The sequence below is a fragment of the Lepisosteus platostomus genome, chromosome 1 (assembly GCF_059453375.1).
Source record: "Lepisosteus platostomus isolate fLepPlt1 chromosome 1, fLepPlt1.hap1, whole genome shotgun sequence".
Taxonomy (NCBI): Eukaryota; Metazoa; Chordata; class Actinopteri; order Semionotiformes; family Lepisosteidae; genus Lepisosteus; species Lepisosteus platostomus.
Window position 1 is genome coordinate 65,316,510 of NC_142611.1, and position 23,247 is coordinate 65,339,756.

The 23,247-nt window shown below is 47.2% G+C and overlaps 1 protein-coding gene across 2 annotated transcripts; it reads left to right on the forward strand.

Annotated features, from left to right (window-relative positions):
- Positions 1–2,314: 2,314 nt before the first annotated feature.
- senp1 (SUMO specific peptidase 1) lies at positions 2,315–22,734 on the forward strand. Of its 2 annotated transcripts, none has more exons than XM_088633597.1 (18): positions 2,315–3,765; positions 4,406–4,464; positions 6,209–6,393; positions 7,693–7,777; positions 8,904–9,093; positions 9,953–10,109; positions 11,273–11,382; positions 11,509–11,801; positions 13,180–13,243; positions 13,346–13,384; positions 13,557–13,641; positions 13,911–14,054; positions 14,587–14,718; positions 15,434–15,637; positions 15,798–15,877; positions 17,049–17,133; positions 19,139–19,234; positions 19,690–22,734. In XM_088633597.1, the coding sequence occupies exons 1-18, from the start codon at positions 3,635–3,637 to the stop codon at positions 19,750–19,752; spliced, it is 2,202 nt and encodes a 733-aa protein (XP_088489723.1). In that variant the 5' UTR covers positions 2,315–3,634; the 3' UTR covers positions 19,753–22,734. The 2 variants fall into 2 exon arrangements, with proteins under 2 accessions (XP_088489723.1, XP_088489724.1); XM_088633598.1 differs by having other exon boundaries at positions 2,315–3,589.
- The last annotated feature ends 513 nt before the right edge of the window (positions 22,735–23,247 follow it).

Sequence of the window (23,247 nt, forward strand, 5' to 3'; positions counted from 1 at the left end):
CAGTTTTTCTAAGTTTTTGGAAAATTTATCTTTAGTTAAAAAATGTAACTGTTCTTTTATTCTTAAATAGAAAACAACACCCACATTGTTTACTCTTAACTGAGTAAAGGGGATTAAACCCCAAAGAATTAAATAGAATTGCACATACAAGAGGTGGTAGAATGGCATGATAGTGCAGTTACCTCCGGGTCGAGGTTCAGTTTTAGATTGGGACACCTTCTGTGTGGAGTCTGCATGTTCTCATGGACCCAAGTCTACATGGGTCCTGGTGATCTGGTTTCCTTCCAAATTTTAAAGACATGCTGGATGGGTTAATTATGATCTCTAAATTGTCCCTCCCTTCTTTTGTGGATATCCTGTAATGGACTGCTGCCCCATACAGGATTTACCCACCTTGGACCTAATTTTACTCCATTTGTTTTGCCTGATTGGACAGATTGAAGCCATTCCTTGTTTTTTTTGCGAAGCTGGAGATTAAGAGAGCTCTACAAAATCTGTTGGACACAGTCCCTTGTGACCAGAATTGGGAACTTCTGAATCAGACTAATTAAGCTTCTACGAGGCTGAGCTTCCACAAGGCACTTGTTCAATAAAGTAATCCAGGACTCAAGTGAGAAGAAAACCAGATACTTTCTTCTGTTCCATCAGGACTGAAGTGGTGTCCCTCTGGCCTGACTGGTCTCTAGTCCAGTGTTATCCAGTCCTGGTCCTGGATGGCCCCTTGGTGTTCTGGCTCTTATTCTAAATCTAAACTGATGACAAATTACATTAATACTTTTAATTGAGCAGATGGTTTGATTTTGTTGAAACTCTGTTTCATCTGGGGTTAAACTCATTGCTCCCCTGTACCTTTTATGAGAACCACCTGTTTATCAGTGGGAGCTGTGTGTTCTGGCTGGGACAGATGCCGTGTCAGTATTCTTTGCGACATCATCACTGGCTGTCCCCAGTCTTCCACGAGCCCAGGGCTGACTGATAAGAACGTCATCACCAGCTTGCACACATATCCTGACAGAATCTGATCCAGGGGCGCGAGAGAACGGGCTGAGGTGAGGTTTTGGTGTTTCTGCCGTTGAGTTATCCCAAGCAATTTTCCTTCTTCCGACAGGATGGCCATGTAAAGCCTCGCCGTTTTACATCCCGCCCTTGGAACCACAAACCGGAAACGGTACAATTCCGAAGCCCACTTCCCGAAAAAAGGGTTTCTCTTCATTTCTTTTGGATCACATTTTTAATGTGATTTTCTTAAGGAACATCAGAAGAAATAACGAGACAAGCAAGAGACACTGCAACACGTTTAACAGGTGTCCCCCTCTCTCTATGATCTCCCCAGCTCTCCCGGGGATATTGTTCATTTCCAAGATCCGGTAAGCTTTGGAGATTAGTTACAGCTCTGCTGGAGTAAAAAGCACACAGCACAGGCGTCCTCCAACAAGCGTTCTGAGACATACTGATCTGGTTTATCGTCAAGAGCTCTTAAGATGTAGGATGTGCTTGGTGATTACGGTACTATCAGACCTGGAGCAGTTTTGGCTGTTTTGGCCTAGCTTAGGTGCAAGGATCATGAGTGATTGAGCCCCTGTGTCTAAGCATAGCCTATTTTTTTGTTTGGGAATTTTGGTGCTCACCCCCGTTTATATCTGGTGACAACAACCCCTTCGTTGTTGGTGGAGCAACTAGTGGACTGGTGCACAGACAACAACCTCTCTCTTAATGCAAACAAAACAAAAGAGATAATCACTGACTTCAGGAGGGCCCACGCTGATCACTCCCCACTGCACATCAACAGCTCCCCTGCGGAGGCAGTTAGAAGCGCCAAGTTTCTTGGTGTACACATTACAGATGACCTCACTCGGTCCCTCAATACCACCTCCCTAGCCAAGAAGGCACAGCAGCGTCTCCGTTTCCTGCGGCGACTGAGGAGGGCAAACCTTCCCCCGCCCATTCTTCCCACTCTCTACAGAAGCACCACCGAGAGCACCTTGACCAGCTGTGTCACTGTTTGGTTTGGGAATTGCAATGCTTCAGACCGCAAGACCCTGCAGCACACTGTGGAAACAGCTGAAAAGATCATTGGAGCCTACCTCCCTTCCATTTCCGCCACCTATCACAAACGCTGATTACACAGGGCCTGCGGTATAGTAGATGACCCCTCCCACCCCTGCCATAAACTCTTCGCCCTCCTACCATCTGGAAAAAGATATCGCAGTGTACGGGCTAGCTCCACCAGACTCTGGAACAGCTTCTTCCGGCAGGCTGTCAGGCTCCTCAACACACTGGAATCTACAGTACTTGCACCCACTCCAATTCCAGAAACAGGGTTTAAATCCCCAGTGTGTTGAGTATATTGTATTATGTATTTGCCTTGTAATTTGCACTGCAATCTGCACTTTGCACTATGTGTATCGTGTCTATGATGTCTGTCAGTGCCCTGTCTGTATTTGCACTGTGGACCAGGAGGAACGATATTTCGTTCCACTGTATACTTGTATATGGCTGGAATGACAAACGTGAACTTGAACTTGAGTTGAGGAAGGAAAGGAGATTCCTGTTGACTCACATGCCTAATGAGCCTTACCAGAGTATGTGCAAAGACAAAGGCTGCGGGCAATGATCAGGTTAATAAAGACCGAATTAAGAATTTTCACTTCAAGATGGCCATAGTAAAAACTCGACTGGTACATACCCAGAAGACAGGTTTGATCAAATGCTGAAAAGTTAAAACGGTTGAACAAACTATCAATACATTTCCTTACAAATTCAAATGAGTTGAAATATAACTCAGCACCGCTCAATCCGAGCGAGTTGTTCGTCTCCAGTTTCTTACAGTTTCTCATTCCGTTATTGCTATCATCATTTTTTAACGATAATTAAAAAATTATTTATTTGAAATTATTTTCTGAAATAAATCTACTACCAGAACTCAACAAAAGGTTTACGGATGGTTAAAAACGAAACGCTTGACAAATAATATTAAAAACTTAAGAATACTTTTCCCAGTTTAAGCGACGGTCCAACATGTGTTAATAACATAAAAATCTATAACTAAAAATTAAGAACTTTTAAATTATCCCTTTTTCCGTCATTCCGAAGATCACGGTACATCTCAGCGCTGTTTACATCAAAAACAGCCTGTTCAGTCAGACAGATGACCGCAGCCCGGCCCCGGCCAATCTCGGAGCCGCACACTGGCGCTCCTTCGTCTCCTCTCGGTTTGCTCGTCCAATAGAGACCCCGGATGGTGGTGGGTGGGCCTCGGCCATGTTGTGGTTTGAATGAGGAAGAAGCGGGAGAGCATAGTTGAGTTTTTCCGTTCCGGTTTCTCTCCTAGTTTTTGATAGGTGATTTTCCCCCACGGAGTGGGAGGGGAGAGCTGAAATATCGGAAAATGTTTAAAAATTACCGAGGAGGAAAAACGGGCGAAAAGTGAGTTCAGGGCTGTGAGAGAACAGGTTTGCTGTCCGAGGGGGGTTCTCTTCCCTCTGACTCGGGGTGCGGAGTACTGTTATACCCGGGCAGTGGTGAACGGGGGACGGGGACCTCAGAGCTTTTAAACTGCATGTGACTCAGACGCTTTTCTGGAGCTTGGGTGACTATCTATTTATTTTTTATCATATTTTTACTGAGTTTTAAAATGTTTAACAAAATCCGCGAGTGGCTGGGCACCGGTATCGCCTCCCTGAGGGACGGAGACGAAGTCGCGGTGGTAGCGGAGACGGATGAGGTTCGAGACGGCCCCAGGGGCAGAAAAAGATCCCTGAACTGGTGGGTGTAAAGTCACACAAATGAAATTAATCGTATGATCTTTTTTTTTGTAAATCAGTGAAGTCGGTGCGAATAGGTGATGGATTGAAATAATTCGCGCCTTTAAGCGCTCTGGCTTAGAAAAAAAAATAAGTTTGTTTTTTGGGGTTAGTTTGTCACGAAAGGATTATTACGTGAGTACATCCTATTCTTAACTAATATGCTACAACAGATCTAGATTGACCCCAAGAAAGCGGGTAAGCTTGCTGTAAGCTAGGCCTTATACTATACTATACTATTATATCCAGATATTTGCTAATGCAGCCTTACCAGAGCCACCTTCTGTTTGTAGCCCTTGCAAACCGGCTGATTCTGTTTCTCCACCTGCTTTTCTTACCCCCTGGTCTTTTCAACTTGTGTTTGACATGTGTTGACAGTTGAGTTCTTTGTTAAATTCTTCTGCACCTACTTCAAAATCAAGAACAAACAATGTGCTAATGTGGGTAACATTTTTTTCCCCTCTTGACAGCTCTTTTTTTATACCGCCCCTGTTTAAGTAGGCTACGTTAAAACCTTATTTATTCATTGCATCAAATGAACACTGCACTTCCCTGTGAGTCTTGTGCAGTTGTTAAATGCCGTATTTTTTTTTGCTCTTCAGTGTTCTGGATGGAGGCTGCACTGAGGCTGAGGACAGAGCCATGAAGAAATTCAGAATGGGTGAGAGGCTGGGTTTTTATTTTTATAGCGAATGTAAAAAAAAAAATTGTTTCAGTTTGTAGTAGATAATCAGTCCAAGGTTCTCCTCCGGCTGTTCGTTGTCACACTCTGGCTGTTGGCTTTGACAGCGTGGCTCCATAGCTTGTTCCAGACTCCCACGACTCTTTGTGTAAAGGATTGTTTCCTGTTCCCAATTTTTAAATGCGCTTCACTTAGTTTCCACTAGTGGTTTGTGTTTCATCACTGGTTCTGAAGAAGTCCACTGGGTTGAGTTTGTCAGTCCCCTGAGGGTTTTGAATACTTGAACCAGGTGCTTGTCCCCTTCTGTAGTCTTCTCAGTTCAAGACTAAACTATAGTTTTTTTTTTAGACTGAACGCGTTGGGCAGTGGTTCCCAATCCTGATTGAGAGGCCCCCTGTATCCTCTGGTTTTCACTCCAAGTGAGCTCAAAACGATGATGACTTTAATTGAGCCGCTGGCTTGTGCACGCACTGTCTGTCCGTTTGCCAAAACGGAAGACGAACGCAGTCCCTTTTTGTTTTTGGATGCTCTGGGACTGCTTCCACCCGGCTGTGCTCTCAAGTTTTGGGCTGTGGTAAGCTGGGAGCAGAAGAGTGTCCTCGGTCGCTGTTCAGGTGGCACCCTGTGGAGTTCAGCTTTTCCTTATCTGAGGCTTATCTGAGCAGCGCCGATTGTGTGATGACTTGCAGTGACTCAGGAGAATAGGTGTGTTCAAAATCCCTCTAAGGGTGGTGCCACGCACTGAGCATGTGTACTTTTATATTACGGACTGTTCCATGTTGTGAATAAGACTATTTTAAGAATGATAAAAAAACAACCTTTTCAGCTAGTATGCTTGCAATTGCTCATCACGTGATCTGGAATTGGGCGGCATGGTGGCTCCATGGTTAGCATTGTTGCCTTGCGGCACTGGGGCCCTCTGTTCAATTCCAGGCCGGTATGTTCTCCTCATGTTCACGTGGGATGCCCCAAAGCTCTGGAATTCTATCCCTAAGGATATCTGAGTCACCCTCCCTGAGCTCTTGCAAATAAGATTCAAGATCTTCTTTAGAAGGATGTTTATTTAACTAGTTATGTCTGACACTTTGCTTTCCTGCTGTATCCCAGAACCTTATTGTAGTTGTGTAATTCCTCTGTCTCCTCTCATGGTGAGCTTTTTGTTACTGTAAAGCAGTTTGAGTATCAGCTTTTAGAGGCACTATATAAAATAAAATTATTTCTTCCTTGGGCTCTGTTTTTCTCCCGCAGTCAAAAAAGACATCCTGGTAGGTTGAGAGATTCTGAGAAAATTAGCCCTGGTGTGAGTGTGTCTCTCTCTGTGCCCTGTGGTGGACTGGCGTCCTGTCCAGTGTGGACCTCTCCTTGCATCCGTTGCTTACTGGGATAGGCTCCGGCTCCCCCGCGACCCTGAATGGGATGAAGTGGTTAGAGAATGGCTAGATGGAGAAACGAGGAGATGAAGAGATGGAGATCAGGGAGGTGAAGGAGACAGAGATCATATCTCACTGGCTAGGGCCTGGGGCTTTCCAGCCAGCCCTGATGGATGATCGAGTATGCTTTGCCCAAGATTAGGGTATGATGACAAGGCTGGATTTGAGCTGAAATGGTTGATGGATCCCAAAGTGACCAGCAGTGGGGTTTTCTCTTGATTTTGGCCAAGATCAAGGGTAGTATTTGTTCTTATCGGTTTCCCTTGACTTCCTGTCTCTTCCTCGTGTGCCAGGAGACCTGGTGGACACGGTGAAGCTGGCAGCGGAAGGAGTGAGGGTCCGCGGCACCAGCGTGGCGTCCTGGGTCCGAAACAACGTCAGCCCCTCGCTGAGGGCCATGCTGCCTGCCTCGCCTGGCCCGCCCGAGCCACCCGAGCCCACGCCCACCCCCACCACCTCTGCGTGGAGAGACTGTGAGGTGCGTGTGCCACCTTCCCTCGACCCCTCGACCCCGGGGCGAGACCGAGTTTCTGGTGCCCGTCAGCAAATTCCCTCCTGCCTCCAGAGAGCTGCAGGGCCTTCTGGGAACTTCAGTCTCTCTTAGTGCTCTTAAAGGATAATGGCAACTCTGTTTTTATATTTTGGGTTCAGAAAGAATCAGGATTGATGAGTGCATTTCAAACCATAATGAAAGTCAAATGTACACAGTGATGTGTAAAACCGCCAATTTACATCACAAAATAGTCAGAATTTCCAGGAATGCGCAGCGCCATGATCTACGATTCAGAATGAAGCAACAAAACATCCGGTCAGTTGAAGCAGCCCTGATACACGGTGAACAAGCAGGCTTGTGAATTCATCTCTTTTAATCCAGTAGAATTATTACTCTTGACTTTGAGACTGTTTTTTATTGGTCATTGCCGACAAATACTACTTACTTGTCAACTCTGGATGCAGATCAAGTTGGAGTATTTCTGTGCTGAAAAGTCTGCTGCACAACCTGTACTTATTCACAGCACATTGGTCATTACAGTGACTAGTGAGCAGGAAGGGCTGCTTCAAGTCACAGTTCTCGCAAACTCTTGCCCACGGCGACTATACAGTACTTTCACGAAGTTCACAATTTTAGTGCTTAATTTGTAATTTGTCTAATTAATTTATATAGTTAATGAGATTTAATAACTGGTCTGAGACATTAGGACTGCATTAGTTCCCATTTACAGGAATGAAATGTGGGCTCAGAGGTCCTTAAAACCTGTTGCAGGCATTTGGATTGTGTGGCTTTTAACTGCGGGCAGCAGTGTGGCGCATTGGTTAGGGCTCTGGAGCTGCAGGGTTGTGGATTGGAACCCCAGGTTTGAAAAAACTTCGTGCTCAAGGGGACAACAGCAACTGTAGCATTCCTGAGGAGTATATATATGAGTACGCAAGTCTGTGCGTCACTGAAGCCTCTTTGGATAAAATTGTCAGCCAAATTAATGAAGCTACTACCTGTAGAACGTGGGGGGTTTTGAGGACGGATATGATATGGAATAGGGCGATCGGCTTGCCACTGCTCTGCAGGACTGTGGCTTGGGTCTCCAGCTGCTCCTGGAGAGAGTTCTGGATGACTGGACGTCCTGCAATATCATTGTTCCCCTTATGCATTCCATAAGGGAAAGCGATGCTTAATTCCCGTCTTTCTGAGCCCCGGTTTGTCTGGGATTCGCTTGAGCCTTGGTAAGAATGGCACAGCAGAGCCATTGTTTTTCTCTCACAGTTTATTTTCCCCCTGCAGTTCCCTGTGAGGACTCCTGGTTCTCTGGGAGAGACCTTTGTGGCCCCTTCACCAGCGCTGGAGTGGAAAACCACCTTTAGGCGAGGTAAGAGGCTTTTACAGCTGGTGATTTGGTGTAATAATCTGACTGTCTGATTGAGCTTTCTACTCCCCACCTCACAACCTTCATTCGTGTCATTCCCGTCTCCTGTTTGTCCCCCAAGCTCGTTTACATTCTGTGGGTTCTAGGGCCCTCTCATGCTGAGCAGACTCAACACCTTCTTCATCAGAAAGGCTTTTATGTGTCTGTTCCTTGCATCTTCTACTACATTTCTAATCCCTTGTGTTTCCTTGTGCTTCTCTCATCTCCTGTCCTTGTCACTTTGTTCATTTGTTTGAACTTTTTTTAACTTTTCCTATACAGTGCTTAGAGAAGATACTTTTAAAGGTACTATATAAAACAATTCATTATTTATTATTAAATAATAAGTGTAATATTGCCATCTTGGCGTGACGAATCCAAATCTGCTGGCCTGGACTTGACGGAGAACTACCGACAGCTGCGCTCTTTAAATAATTATAATAATAATTGCTTACACTTACATAGCGCTTTTCTGGACACTCCACTCAAAGCGCTTTACAGGTAATGGGGACTCCCCTCCACCACCACCAATGTGCAGCATCCACCTGGATGATGCGACGGCAGCCATAGTGCGCCAGAACGCTCCCCACACACCAGCAATCAGTGGGGAGGAGAGCAGAGTAATGAAGCCAATTTATAGAGGGGGATTGTTAGGAGGCCATGATTGATAAAGGCCGATGGGGAAATTTGGCCAGGATGCCGGGGTACACCCCTACTCTTTTCGAGAAACACCCTGGGATTTTTAATGACCACAGAGAGTCAGGACCTCGGTTTTACGTCTCATCCAAAGGACGGCGCCTGTTTACAGTATAGTGTCCCCGTCACTATACGTGGGCATTAGGACCCACATGGACCGCAGGGTGAGCGCCCCCTGCTGGCCCCACTAACACCTCGTCCAGCAGCAACCTTAGTTTTTCCCAGGAGGTCTCCCATCCAGGTACTGACAAGGCTCACACCTGCTTAGCTTCAGTGGGTTGCCAGTTGTGAGTTGCAGGGTGATATGGCTGCTGGCACACCTGAGACTCTCCTGAGACTCGGACAGCAGTCTGCTGTGAAGCGTGTTTTTAAGCTCCTCCCCCTTTCTTTGTAGCATTGCTCCAGAATGAGAAACTGGCTGCGGGTTTGACAGACGGCAAGACGCCAGTCAGCCCCTTGCCCTGTGAGACTCACAAGACCAATGGGCACTCTGTCAGAGCGCCCCCTGCCTGCAGCCTGAAACAGCCTCCCTCCTCCCCCAAGATGGACAGGACCTTGCTGCTGGGACCACGGACTGCGCCCAGGTAACAGCACTGATTAGCAGGGTAATGGTTGGGGGACCTGGGGTGCTATCTGTGTTGAGTTTGCATGTTCTTTCTGCGTGCGTTTTTTCCACCTGCCTTGTACCCGTTGCTTGCTGGGATAGGCTCACATCAGTGACTCATGTCCCCTCCCGGGGGGAGGGGGTTCAGTATGTGCGCATGTGCTCTGTGGACGTACCTGACAGGAGACTTGGCATGGCTTGGTGGTGAGTTGCATCTCCTGCTGACACCACTGCACGCCATTGAGCGCCTGGCAAGCCCCACCCCTCCATGCCACTGGAGCACTGCAGGTCCGGGTTAATTGGTTCTGACCTGTGAGGTCATGTCAGTAACCCGATGAAAAGGCCAGTTTGTTAATTCGTGGGTACTTATGCGACAGACCCATAGGATGGAAATCTGCAGGGCAGTGGTACGTTACTCAGAGTGCAGATGGTGCTTAATTGCAATGAAGTTTTACACGGCATTAAGTCAATGAACAAATAATCTAGAAGAAAAAAGGTACTGTGCTCAGTGTGAGCTCCTCAGAACAGTGATAATAAAGGGTCCTGCAACGTGCAGGTGTCACGCCCAGGGCAAAACCTGTAATCCCTAATAATCTTGATGTTGATGTTGCTCTCCAGTATTTGCAAACTGATCCCAATTTTATCTTCCATGTTTTGCAGCTTGTTTTGATACTTTTCACTGATTGTTGTTGCGTGGGGGTATGGATAATGCCTGTAATTAATTTTTGTTGTTCTAGAAAGGGACTTCCTCCCAGCCCCACACTCTGCGGTCCCTAGATGAAGTGTCTGTTCCCCTTTCTCATGCCGAGCTCTCACTGGCTTCCTTCTCCCTTCTGCAGACCGTTGTCCTCCTGTGCAGAAGGGGGCAGCATGGCAAACCAGTCTTACACCTCCATGTATGAGAAGACCTTCCCTATCCGCGTGGTGCAGAGTCCACTGCGCCGCCGTGGCATCCTCCGCTACCGCCGCTCCGTCCAGCACTGCACCGCCCAGGAGGTGAGGCGCCAGCAGCGCGAGAGGGCACGGGCTGATTCTCGCTGGGTTTTTTTAATGCTTCCGGGGGCAGCCTGCAATTGTGAGTGCCCCATCAAAGATATTGTCCTTCATTTGACCAGGACGTAACCAGCACTGCACTGCGTAACCCAGGCTCCTGCTGGCTGACCTTTTAACTATCATAACTGGTGTGCCAGGTCGGTCTGTATCGGTGCTGCTTTTTTAATCTGTCTGGGTGATCTATTGCTGTGTATTGTTGTGGTTCCTGACAAATTATATTTAATAAGAACAGTGAGGGCTACATGATGGCACAGTAAGCATTGCTGCCTTGCAGCCCTGGGGCCCTGGTTTCAATTCTGGACTTGGGGTGCTGGCCGTGTGGAGTGTGTTTGTTCTCCCTGTGTTCATGTGGGTTTTCTCCCACAGTCCAAACACGTGCTGGCAGGTTAATTGGCTTCTGGGACAATTAGCCTGGTGTGTGTGTCTATAAGCCCTGTGATGGACTAACGACCTGTCCAGGGTGTATCCTGCCTTGTGCCTTTGGCTTGCTGGAATTAGCTCTGGTCCCCATGACCCTCAGTTAGATTAAGCAGTTTGAAAATGTATGAATGGCCCATATAACTCATTAGATAGAACCTAATAGACCCCACTGTTTCTATTGGCCATACTCCCGACACCCTTTGTGTAAGGAATGTTGTCTCAAAGTAATCTTTTTGATAGTGCATGAAGTAATATTCTTCTAATGAAGGGGGCGCTAGGAGCTGCACTAAGTGTCCAGGGTATGCACAAGTATGTATTGTGAAACAAGTTCATGGTTGGCTTTCGAATCGTAATGACAAAAGTTAGCTTCTATGAATTAATACCAGCTAGGTAGCTGAGAGCTGCCTTAGCTGGACTGCAAACTTGCAGACAGTAACTCACCAGTGCTGGAGTGTTGCACCCCTGCACTAAACCCACAAAAACGAGATGGCAAACAAGCTAAGGACATGATCTATGATGTGCACTACGGAACTTTTTATTAGTGAATCCAGAAGTATTTTTTCCTCCTTTGGCTGTTCTTGGTAGTTAGGACTGTCGCTGGTTGTAGTGGTTTGATCCTCTGCTGGCAGGGGGTGCGGAGTCTGTTCCTCTGATAAATCCGTGTCCTCTCCTCCCCCCCCCTCCAGTCGGTGTGCGAAGAGGAGAAAGAGGTGTACCGGCAGCTGCTGGCCTTGGTGTCCGGGGGGCTGTCCCAGAATCCTGGCTCCAGCATGGGCCTGCGCTCGCACCGGGACCTGTGAGTACCGTCTCCCCTGCTGGGGCGCGGCCGAGAGGGGCCGGACCGCTCCGGCGCGTGGCTCTGAGACAAGCCCATCCAGAGCTGGCTCCTGTCCTGACCTTCGCCCCTCTCTCTCTCCATCAGGACCAGTTTCCTCAGCTCCACGCGCCGCTTGTACCAGCGGTCAGGCTGCACAGGGGAAGGCGAGGAACAGCGGTCGGAGGTCCCCAGCAGCCCCCCGAGTCCCTCCAGCCCCAGGGCGCTGTCCAGCGGGGGCTCCAGCACCCTGCCCAGCCCCGGAGCTGCCTCTGTGGACCTGGAGAACCCGGCCTGGCCCTTCTCCAACCACGTCAGCCCGGGGGCGTCCCCGAGCCAGCCCGTCCCAGAGCCTCCCGCTGCCCTGCAGGACAGCTCGTCGCAGGACACGCAGTCCTCAGGTGGGGGCGGGGAGTCTGAGCTTGTGAAGCGGTACAAGGGTGTGTCTGCTGCGGACAGATTCAGACTTACAGTCATGGTCTGTAATCATACGGCCGCACTCCCCACGTCAGCACGGTGTGCAGGTCTCCTCGAGATTAACATCAGCAGCTGCAGGTCTGCAATTAAGATTTAATTCTGCTTATTTAACCCTCGTCCCGAGGCCTTGTGCTGCTGCTGCTGCAGTGCCTCCTAGGTTATCGGACTGACGAGGCCCTGTTATAGAGCAAGAGCACGTTGCTCGTCTAGTGCTGAGAGTTGACCCGCTCTCCAAGAAACGCAGCTGCTCGGGTCAGATACCATTGATGAAGTCTTGCCCGGAAAATTCATTTTTTATACAATATGTCTGCCGACGAGCATGACACCACTCAGTACAGTGAGGCTTTCTTCTGCTTTGAAATTGTACATCAGGAAGATGGGTTCCATACTTCCATACGTGACAGAAGTTGGTTTCGCTTTGTATGGTTTTTTGAAGCACACAAAGAAATATATTCTGATATCTTCTGGACATGCACCAACAGTTAAAAAGAAAAAAATAGCTCGGTATAATTCTATTAGAAACCGCAAACTGTAGTACTGGGTTTTGACAGCGGGTTGGTATTGTGGGAAATTCTTCATCAGGAGCAGCAGGGCACAGTCTTGTGCAGGTTGTTTTTTCTGAGCTCTGCACGACAGAACAGACGCACTGCAGAGGGCTCCCAGCTCTTGTATACAGTACAGACTCTGACAGACGTTTATTTCACACGTTTGAGTGCAAGTCCTGTCTTTTGATATATGATTATTCCTTCTCTTAACACCCTATAGAAGAAAATTAGTTGCTGCAGCTGTACAAGCAAATCATTTTTATCCTGTCTCAACATACATTTTGTTAAAAGGTTAAATACACAGATCCCAGCAATTATTCTAAAGCCTTCCACAATATGGTTAGGTAGTAATATAGTAGTGCTGGATATGGACAATATACTGTATAGTGTATGTGTCCCTCTTCAGTTCCCTCAGAACTGAATGAGGAAGACCAGAAGCTCCAGCTAACTGTATCCTGTCTTTACTCCTCCTAATTTACCTGTTACTTGTGTCTTTGCTTGAGACTTGTTTCATGATAATCCCTGAAGGCACTTTTGAGCTTAAGTTGTCGTCTTTTAAAGGGTCTGCAGTCTGTGTTCCAGTCGTTATTAATTTAACTGTAGACTCTATAAAGTTGGGATAACGTCAATCTTGTGCTGTTGAGAGTCGGCATCGATAAGCCTGTGAAATCAGTGCCACAGTATCACTGTGACAGCAGACGTATAAGACTAGGAAATGCATGAAAGACAGGGTTGACTGCGGTGCTTTCTTCTCCAGCTCAAGACTCAGACTCGGTCATCTTCGTGAAGGAACAGCAGCCCAAGAGGGAGGACAGGATGAGGTACCGCGCTCTCCCAACGTTTTCTCATTAGTTTCTGGATTTTGTCGGAGTGTCCGTTTTAACTCCTTGTTCCTGATCGTGTTCCCGACCTTTTCCCTGCAGCGTGCCCTTCTTCCACACGGAACTGTGGATCAAAGAACTGTGAGTGAGATTTTTGGGGGAATTTGAATGTCTTTGCCCGCCATATCTCTTGTCAGTTGTGTCCTTGTTCACAGAACGGGCTTTGATGCAAAAATACCTTGCAAAAATATCCACTCAGAATTCCCTGCATTCATTCCTGATTTGTTTTTTTCACTCTCCCGCTGTCCGGCAGGACGAGTGTGTACGATTCTCGAGCGCGGGAGCGGCGGAGACACATCGAGGAGCAGGAGGCCCTCGCCGCGCGTCTGCAGAAACAGGTAGGTCGCCCCTGGAGAGCTCTGGCGTAGGGCACTGGCGTAACCCCTGTGTGCATGTCCTGGCAGCTTTTCTTCTCTTATTTTCTTAACCTCTCTGACCTCCTGCCTCTTGACATCTTGACATCTGTCTCTTACATGCAGCTTGGCTTCACCTCTGTCATGTGCCTCCTGTTTCCTCGCCTGCCTGTGTGAAAATCCTGGCTTGTGACCCTCTCATTCTCTGCTTCACTGGGTCCATCGTTCTTGCCTTCCTCTCTCTCTCTGTCTAGCGGCTGTCTGCAGAGGGCCGCCCAGGCCAGCCGCCAGTGGAGCTGCACCTGCGCGTGCCCCTGGAGAAGGAGGTTCCCCTGGCGCCTATCGTCGAGGAAACCAAACCAGTCAGGGAGGAGCCCGAATTCCCTGAGCTCACTCAGGTACATTGTGTGGGCACAGTCACTGTATACAATTCCTGTAACGCAATGGCACAGTCCCTGCACTGGTAAGAGCTCCAATATTACACTGGCACACTGTCCCTGGTAGGAGCTCCAGTATTACGCTGGCACGCTGTCCCTGTGCTGTGCTGGTAAGAGCTCCAGTGTTACGCTGGCACGCTGTCCCTGTGCTGTGCTGGTAAGAGCTCCAGTGTTACGCTGGCACGCTGTCCCTGTGCTGTGCTGGTAAGAGCTCCAGTGTTACGCTGGCACGCTGTCCCTGTGCTGTGCTGGTAAGAGCTCCAGTATTACGCTGGCACGCTGTCCCTGTGCTGTGCTGGTAAGAGCTCCCTACATTATACTGACACAAGGTCTTGGTTCTGTAGCGGGACTTTGTCATTGTACAATATTACAGAAGATCACTATACTGGAGTTATGTGGTGTTCAGTCACATCTATGTGTGAGACTCTGCTCTCTCCATGTTTTAAGCTGTTGTTTTCCTCCCCTCCCTGCGCCCCTCTCTCTCGCTCACCAGTCGATGGAGGAGGAGGTGACCAAGGCGTTGCGGGGGGGCAGTCAAGACGAAGTCCTGAGCGAGGGCTTCAGGCTGACCATCACCCGAAAAGACCTGCAGACCCTGAGCCACCTCAACTGGCTCAACGACGAGGTACTGCCACCGGTCCAAACAGCTCGTTTGTGCATGCAAGAGGAGACAAGGGTGCTCACCTTGGCCCTGCAGGTCAACTACCCCGACCTTGTCTGCCTAATTGAAGTAGTTAACTGCACCCAGTTAACCACTGTACACTTGGGCACGGTGTGTGACGAGGTGAAGAGATCTCACAATCCTCATGCTCTGTTATGGAGTGTTGTTTAAACCTGCAGACACAACAGGGCTCTGCAACAAACAGATCGCATTTAGATGTTGGAAGATGTTTTCCTCGTGTAATGTGACATAGTTGGAACTGAGGAACTGTCCAGCTGATGTAGTAAGGTTCTCATGCAGTAACAATGGTGCCTCTGTGATGCCTCTTGGCCCATTCGGCCCTGATTATGATTGAAAGGCAAGACCAGCTCGTCACAGTAGACACAGGGTGAACATATAAATCAGTTACTTCCTGTCCTACATCTACACGATACGTGCCAGAAAGAAGTTTCTATCTGTTACTCATTATTTCTTCCACACGACTAAATCTGAAAAATGTTTTAATGAAAAGTCTTTACTTTTTTTGGCGATTAGACATTTAGTCCTGTGATGAGATTTTGTTCTGGATTGTCCGATTGAGTTAAATATAGAAGGGCAGAGGCGAGGGTGCCTGGCGTTGACTTGTGACTGTGCGCCCCCCCATACCCTCAGCCTCTCCTCTCTCTCCGTGTGCCCCCAGGTGATCAATTTCTACATGAACATGCTGGTGGAGAGGAGCAAGCGCCCGGGCCTGCCCTCCGTCCACACCTTCAACACCTTCTTCTACCCCAAGCTGCGCAACGCGGGCTTCCCCGCCGTCCGGCGCTGGACCAAGAAGGTGGACATCTTCTCCGTGAACATCCTGCTCGTGCCCATTCACCTGGGCGTCCACTGGTGCCTGGCGGTGAGTGAGACCCCGACCCGTTCGACCGTGACCGACGTGCTTCGTCCCCGGAAGTGAAGTGTAAACGTGGAGTTCTCTGAATCCCGTGAATGTAGCAGGGGGAGGAGTTTGGTCTCTGTTGATTTGGTCCGGTTGTTTGATTCGTCGATTTTAACTGCAGGTGGTTGATTTCCGGAAGAAGAGCATCGTGTACTTTGACTCCATGGGAGGAAGCAACGACGAAGCCTGCAGACTATTGCTGTGAGTGCTGGCCCTCATTGGAGTTTGCAGAAATGCAGCAGGATTGTCCTAGGGGGATTGTTATCTGTTCTGGAGGTCATTGCTCATTTTAATGCCGTTGGTCGTTTGAACAGCTTGGAACAACGTCAGTTGTTTTAACATGATTTCAGCCTGGGTGGCCTTTTGTGCTTTTCGTTCCATTTATGACTTTAAAAAGAGAGGGTGGTAAGGGTGATTTATTATGATCAAAACTGCAAGTGCAGACTCTTGCGTAGCCTGTGTCCTGTTGTCTAGACCGGTGGTTCCCAGTCCTGCTCTTGGATGAAAGCCATGTCTGCTGGTTTCATTCCAGCTGAGCTCTGAATCTTGAGTGCTAATCAATGACTTAATCAACTGGCTTACGTATTTGAATTTTAGTTAAGTTATTCAGCTTGTCTCTTTGAGCTCTAATTAATTGATCAATTGATGTTGAACGGGTGGGGATCACACAGTATTGGACACGCCCACCTGCAAGGGGAGTGGTGGTGTATTGGACACGCCCACCCGCAAGGGGACTGGCGGCGCATCAGGTTTATGCCCAGGATATGACTGCCTTCTGCAGAGGTCCAGCTGGTTAACATTTCAGGCAGAATGAAACGCAGAAATCATTACAGGGTTGATGCCGATAAGAAATTCCATTTGACCTCTTGAGAGCATTGAAAGCAAATTTACAAAAATGTCCCAGATGAAAGCTGTTTAAAATAACTTAGTTTGAGGAAAAAAGCCTCCTCCAGGACCCAAACTGGGACCCCCTGATCTAGACCAGGAGTTCCCTACTCAGGTACTGGAGACCAGTACACCTGCTGGCTTTCATTTCAGCCCAGCTTAATGATCCGGTTGAAGCCTCAGTTGAGCTAACAGTAAGCTGGCTTTGAATATTAACAAGTTTTTTTTCTCCTCTAGAGTTTGGGATTTCATTTTATTCCTGAAAAGCAGTAGGTTAAAGGTAACCCCCAACATGGTTAAGAGCTGAAAACCATTCAAACAGTTCATCCTGTTTTTAAGTCAATTAAGAGGATTAGTTGTGTACCTAAGAGAGCGTAGCTGGAAGCAAATCTAGCAGGTGTGTGTAAGCCTCCAGCACCAGGACAGGGCGTCCCCTGGTCCAGATCTTTGTTACGGAGGCTGACGGTTCCGTATCTGGTCCTCACAGGCAGTACCTACAGCAGGAGAGCCGTGACAAGAGGAACAAAGAGCTGAACACATCGGGCTGGGTCGTGCAGAGCAAGAAGCGGAATGTGAGTAATAGCATCTTCTCTCCCGTGAGTCTGTTCAAAGTGTAGTGTTAGGGGTCCGTGGTCAGTGCTGGGATGCGTTCTTAGTGACCCTCATGGGACCATGGTAAATCACACTGACCACAGCCCTCCCAAAGAAATGGCCAACTGCATTCTTATTTGTTGAAGCCTGAATGATGTAATTACAGTAGAGTCGTGTTTTACATGGTAGATAGGTTCCTGACATAGTCTGTATGCACAGAATTGGATATGATCAAAATACCCTCCTTAGACTCGCTATTCCCCTCACTTCTTCTTCTTCTTTTTCACAGCCTTAGTCCCAGACTGTCCTGGGGTCAGCTGCTTTGGTTGCTCTTCTCCATTTGTCTCTGTCGAGCACATCTTCCTCACTCACTTCACATACCTCCATATCTTTTCTCACACAATCTATCCATCTCTTTCTAGGCCTGCCTCTTCCTCTGTTACCTTCCACCTCAAATTCCATTACCCTCTTTGTTACTTCCTCAACGTCCCTCCTCATGATATGTCCATACCACCGTAACCTCGCCTCTCGCATCTTCTCAACCACATCCACCACCCTACATCGTCTACGGATTTCTTCATTTCTGATCTTATCCTTCATTGAAATCTGCAGAATCCATCTCAACATCCTCATTTCAGTTCTTCTCATCAAGTTCTCTTCCCTCTTTCCAACTGCCAAGCATTCAGCTCCATATAGTAGTACAGGTCTAATCACAGTCTTGTACATTTTGCACTTTAACTTTCTGGGAATTTTCCTGTCACAGATTATTCCAGTTATCTCTCTCCACTTGTTCCATCCAGCTTTCACTCTTTGTTTTACTGCCTCCAGTGTTTCTCCTCCCTTTACCAGTTTTGATCCAAGGTATTTAAAGTCATCAACTTGTTTCAGTTTTCCTCCATTTGTCTCCTCAACATTGGTCATAGTATCTCCTCTTCTCTCCATTACCATTATTTCAGATTTTTCTGCATTCATTTTCTCTACTTCTGAGTCTGCCATCAGTGCCACATCATCAGCAAAGATGAGTTCCCAAGGCACTTCTGTTCTTACCTCCTCTGTCAGTGTGTCAATAATGTTTATGAAAAGGAAAGGACTTAGTGCTGATCCTTGGTGTACTCCAACTGTGATTTCAAACTCTTTTGTCTCTCCCTGTTGTGTTATCATCTTCGTAGTTGCATCTCTATAGGTTGCCTGAACTAACTTCACCATGCTTTCTGGTACTCCTTTCTTCCTCAAGCACCAATACACCACCTCTCTGGGCACACGGTCATATGCCTTCTCCAAGTCCAGAAAGGCCACATACAGCTTTTTCCCTTTCTCTAGTGTCTTCTCCTGTAACTGTCTCATCACAAAAATGGCATCTGTTGTGCTTTTCCCCACTGAGAATCCAGCTATTCCCCTCACTTAAGCAAGTAAAATCACTTGTAGGTATATTAGTATCTGTACGTATGTAGTTTAAAGTATTATGAAAAGTGTAGTACAGCAAATAAACTACTGTATGGTATACGAAATAGATCAAGTAAAATCAGGGAACCCTCACCATAATCTTCTTGTGACGATAAATATGAAAGGAGTGTGCAGCTGATGACAGTCCCACCCCTTAATGTGTTCAAAATCTATATTTTAACTCCAAGTCAGGCACTTTTCTTGATTTGCCATTCCCCTTTGTATTTGTTTTGGGTTTATGAGCCCTTCTGAGGGTGCATGTCTCACCAGATTTGAATTTGGGGAATTTCCCACATTTTTTATTTTTTCATTATTTTTTTTCGGCGCTGATCTCAAACTCTTGAATTTGCATAAAATATTTTGCATAAAAAGCAAGTGTCTTTAAAAAAAAAAATCAGAGCCCTTTGAAACTCTGTTTATGAGCATGATTGATTAGTGCTGTATTTATCCTTCGAAAGGCAGTCAGGGTACAGTAATACTGTAATGTAGGAGTTACAGTGTTTGTCCTGTGGTACTACAGTAACGCGTCTCCCCCTCCTACAGGAGATCCCTCAGCAGATGAACGGGAGTGACTGTGGAATGTTTACCTGTAAATATGCTGATTACATCACCAAAGATAAGCCAATCACATTCACGCAGGTGAGCATGCCCAGTGAGATTGAACGTTAGGGTTTCATGGTGAGCTGTGTTGTTAATTGCCATGGAGTGCTGTATGTGTGAAATCAGGGTGGAGTGACTTGCCATGAGCTGATCTGAAGTTTTCTAAATCAGTTTGAGTTGTTTAACCAAGAAGAAAACATGCTTAATTTTATTGATATGGGTTGGAGCGGTGGCTCTGTGGCTAAGGATCTGCGCCTGTGGCTGAAAGGTTGCCGGTTCAAATCCCGCAGCCGGCAGAGGAATCCTATTCCGTTTGGGCCCTGAGCAAGGCCCTTAAGCCCAACTGCTCCAGGGGCGCTGTACAATGGCAGACCCTGCGCTCTGACCCCAAGCTTCTCTCCCTTTCTGTGTATCTGTGTCTCATGGAGAGCAAGCTGGGGTATGTGAAAAAGACAAATTCCTAATGCATAATGTTTTCTTTCCCAATCCCACAGAAACACATGCCATATTTCCGGAGGCGAATGGTGTGGGAGATCTTGAATCGGAAGCTTTTGTGAATTTCGGGAGAAAGCACCAAGGCATTCCTAAATCTGACATGGGGTGTAATGGGACGGAAGACTTGGGAAGGACTTTGACTTAATTTCCCCAAAACTCTACCCAGCTCCCTCTTTTCCTCCTCCCCCAGTTCCTCCACAACCTTAAAACAACTGACACCTTCCCACAGCAGCCCAGACTGGAGCACCCGATATGTTTTTCAGATAATGGCCGACCTCCTTCACCACTCCATTCTGCTCCCAAGGCATTTGTCCTGGGACGATCTGCCCCTGCGCATCAGTGTGGCTTCTCGTTTAGCGCTCCTGGGCGGCTGCTGTATTTCAGCGTGGATTATTGGGTCGGGCAGTGCTGAAAAGACTTGAAAAGGAATTCTGGGGCCCAGTGGGAGGCACTACAGAAGGTCTTCTCAGATGTTACTCTCTCCGCGTTTGTTATGGGGGAAGAGTAAGCCCCCCCTGTTGTTCTGTGGAGGAGAGGAAAAGATCACAAGTACTCAAACGATCTCTAGTGCTCCTTAAGGGTAAGCGCGACAAGCTGATCTTCCCCATTCTTCGCCCACATGGGGCACGGTAAACCACCAGTCGCTGAGGTTCCATTTGATTTGGTGGCTGGTTTAGCCTGGTTGGCGGGGAAGAGGAAGTCGGCGCCGATGTTGAGAGCTCTTCATAGGCAACATGAGAATGGGAGTTGCTATTACTCTTCCCCTGCCTGGGAATGTCGCCGGATTTCTTCGTCCAGGTCTGTTTTCTCCCACCGCGTCAGGTGGAGTCTCGTGGTTTCGTTTTTTCATCTCTGACAGGGGATCCTTTGCAAGCAGTCGTGGGGGGGGGCACGTGCAAGGAGTTTCTATCGCTGAGCTTCGGAGGAGTGGGGAGGGGGGAGCGTGGGTTTGTGTGGCCAGAGTGTGAGACGAGTAACAAGCACGCAGCTGACGGGATGGATGGAAAGACCGCTTGTGAACACGGGCCCGACGGCAGTGATGGAGACCGCAGGAGAGAAGAGCTCTGCTCTTGTGACTGTGTCCAGAAGATCGGAAGGCAGAGACCCGAGGCAGTAATTAAGAATTGACACTAGAGGAATAAAAGCGAACTGCCTACTTGTCATCTGTCTGAAGTGGCCACTCCTCCCTTCAGGTCACACCTGGTGGAGTCCACCTGAGCCAGGTGTGGTCTTTAAACTCACATTTAAGTCTGGACTGAGCTGATGGCAACAGGGGATGGAGAACACTTGCTCCTGAATGAACTGGCATAGCTTAAGGACTCCACACAACAGCTGAAATAATTTCAGAAAGTGTCTTGTTTTTGTTAAAATTATTTATTGAAGTGATATGCTTGTCACCAAGCAACAACAAATGTAAAATTCACGATAAGATACTGAAAGACCCAATTGCACATTTGCATTAAGGGGGCACCACATGCAAGCAAACAGCAATAATGAACCCGTAAGGAGAACTAGAGAACATATCGGCTAATGCTTTTTGGAACAGCTGCTCCTGCTTTCTTGCCTGTGGTGATTAAGTGGTGCTATAAGTCATGCTTGCTTAGTGTTGATTACTGATTTAGTGGGGACTTCAAACACCATCTCTCGTATGGAGGTGGGTTGCAGAAAATGTGCGGGATTGTGTGAAGACAGCCTGCTCAGTGGCGAAAGACTTGGGAAGCCTTTTAGTCAGTAAGTAGTTCCGTTAAATGCTCTGTATCTCAGGTGGGCTGTGCCGTGAGCAGAGTATTACACAGCACTTGTTCACGTTCTGCTCGGCTCTCTGTTAGCCTGGAGCACTTTGCCACGCTGGCAGGTCTTCTGTGCTGCCTTCCATTCTGTTTCCACAAAACGCAAAAACCCAGGAATTCTTTTATCCAAAGCTTATCCTTTGATTTTGTTTTCCTATGATTTGCTTTAACCCTGGACTTGCCTACCTAAACCCCTATTTGGTAGTACCAGAAGAGTGCGATTTGGGGCCTGTCGAACAATTGTTTCAAATTCTGTTCTACACTTTGCTTTCTGCATTTTCTGATTTCTGAATTCACTCCTTGTCACTCCTATTGGAAATGTGTGACCTGGTACCTATACTGGGTTCTACCTATGCTTCATAAGCCCCGTGCTCCTTTTTTCTCAACACTGAAAGTGTGAGCTACCTCACACTGCAGCTCAGTATTAAGTTATGAGTCAGGGGAGCCCCAGTCCTCTAAGTCGCCTAGTTTCAAAGACTGTCAAATAATTGATGAATCAAGCAAGTCAGCTGTTCAATTAAGTAAAATCTAAAGTGGGCTGAAGAGTAGCTAGATGATCTCGTAACAAATTTTAAGAAATGATCAGTTTAAGTGATCGCAATGGAATGTTTCTAAGTCCTTAGAAACTGGTGCTAGAAAAGTGAAATTGGTGATTTAAGGGTTACCTACAAACCCTGTTGCACTGGGCTTCTCTGGTACCAGGATATGAGTCTTAAGAGACCTATAGGACTAGGACTGGCATTGAAACACCTGCACCTTCATTATGGCGATTAATTCACTTCCTGAACACGTCCACAGGGACACACCTGTAGTGACAGGCCCATAAAGACATGCCCACAAGGGGACATCTTCAATGACAGGCCCATAAAGACATGCCCACAAGGGCACACCTACAATGACAGGCCCATAATGGACACATCTGCAATGACACATCCATAAAGACATGCCCACAAAACAAAAATGATCTTCAGCCTGAGTTGCTTTCAGTTAGAGATCAATTTCGGATATTTCTCCTTGTCTATTGCCATTGGCATAGAGTTGAAATTTGTTCAAGACTGATTGTTACTATTAAAAATGTTTTTAAGGAAAAACGTTTCTAGAGCATTTTGCAAGAATTTACAAATTTTGTATATATTCATATGTATGTACTTGTTTTTTCTTTATTTAATAAGACATTTTGTACCTTTTATTATTGGTTTTGTATCCAGGGAAAATCCTTCTTTGTAGAATTAAAAACCTTAAAAGGCAACTTGATTAGTATTGTTTAATTCTGCCTTGTTATCTCGATAGAATCTCTTCCCAGGATGAGTGTGTGGATATTTTAAGGAAAGCTTTGCAAAGCTCCCCTCACCCTACAAGTACGAAATGCTTTTGGATTCGTAAAAGAAGAACGTAGGCTCCCCGGTAGATCGGCGCTTAACAGGTCACTTGAGCTGGAGGGGGTGTCACCTGTTGCGAGTTCCCCGCGCTATCGATCGATTACATCTGGGTGCAAAAATCATCACCCCCACCCTGGACTCGCGAGATGTTCCATTTCACGATATGGGGAAACCCATTGGGTAAAATATTATTGTAACGATTACTATATGGACACATACACGGCTAGTGATGCTTTTATAGCTAAAACCGGCTCTGATTTTAACAGAAAAAAAATATAATTGTAAGAACTCAAAACAACAGCAGCAATCACAAGAAGGTTAAAAATCTGGACCGGTCAATTTAATGACTCTCCCCCTCCTGGACTCAGAATGGACTTTTCTGCACTTT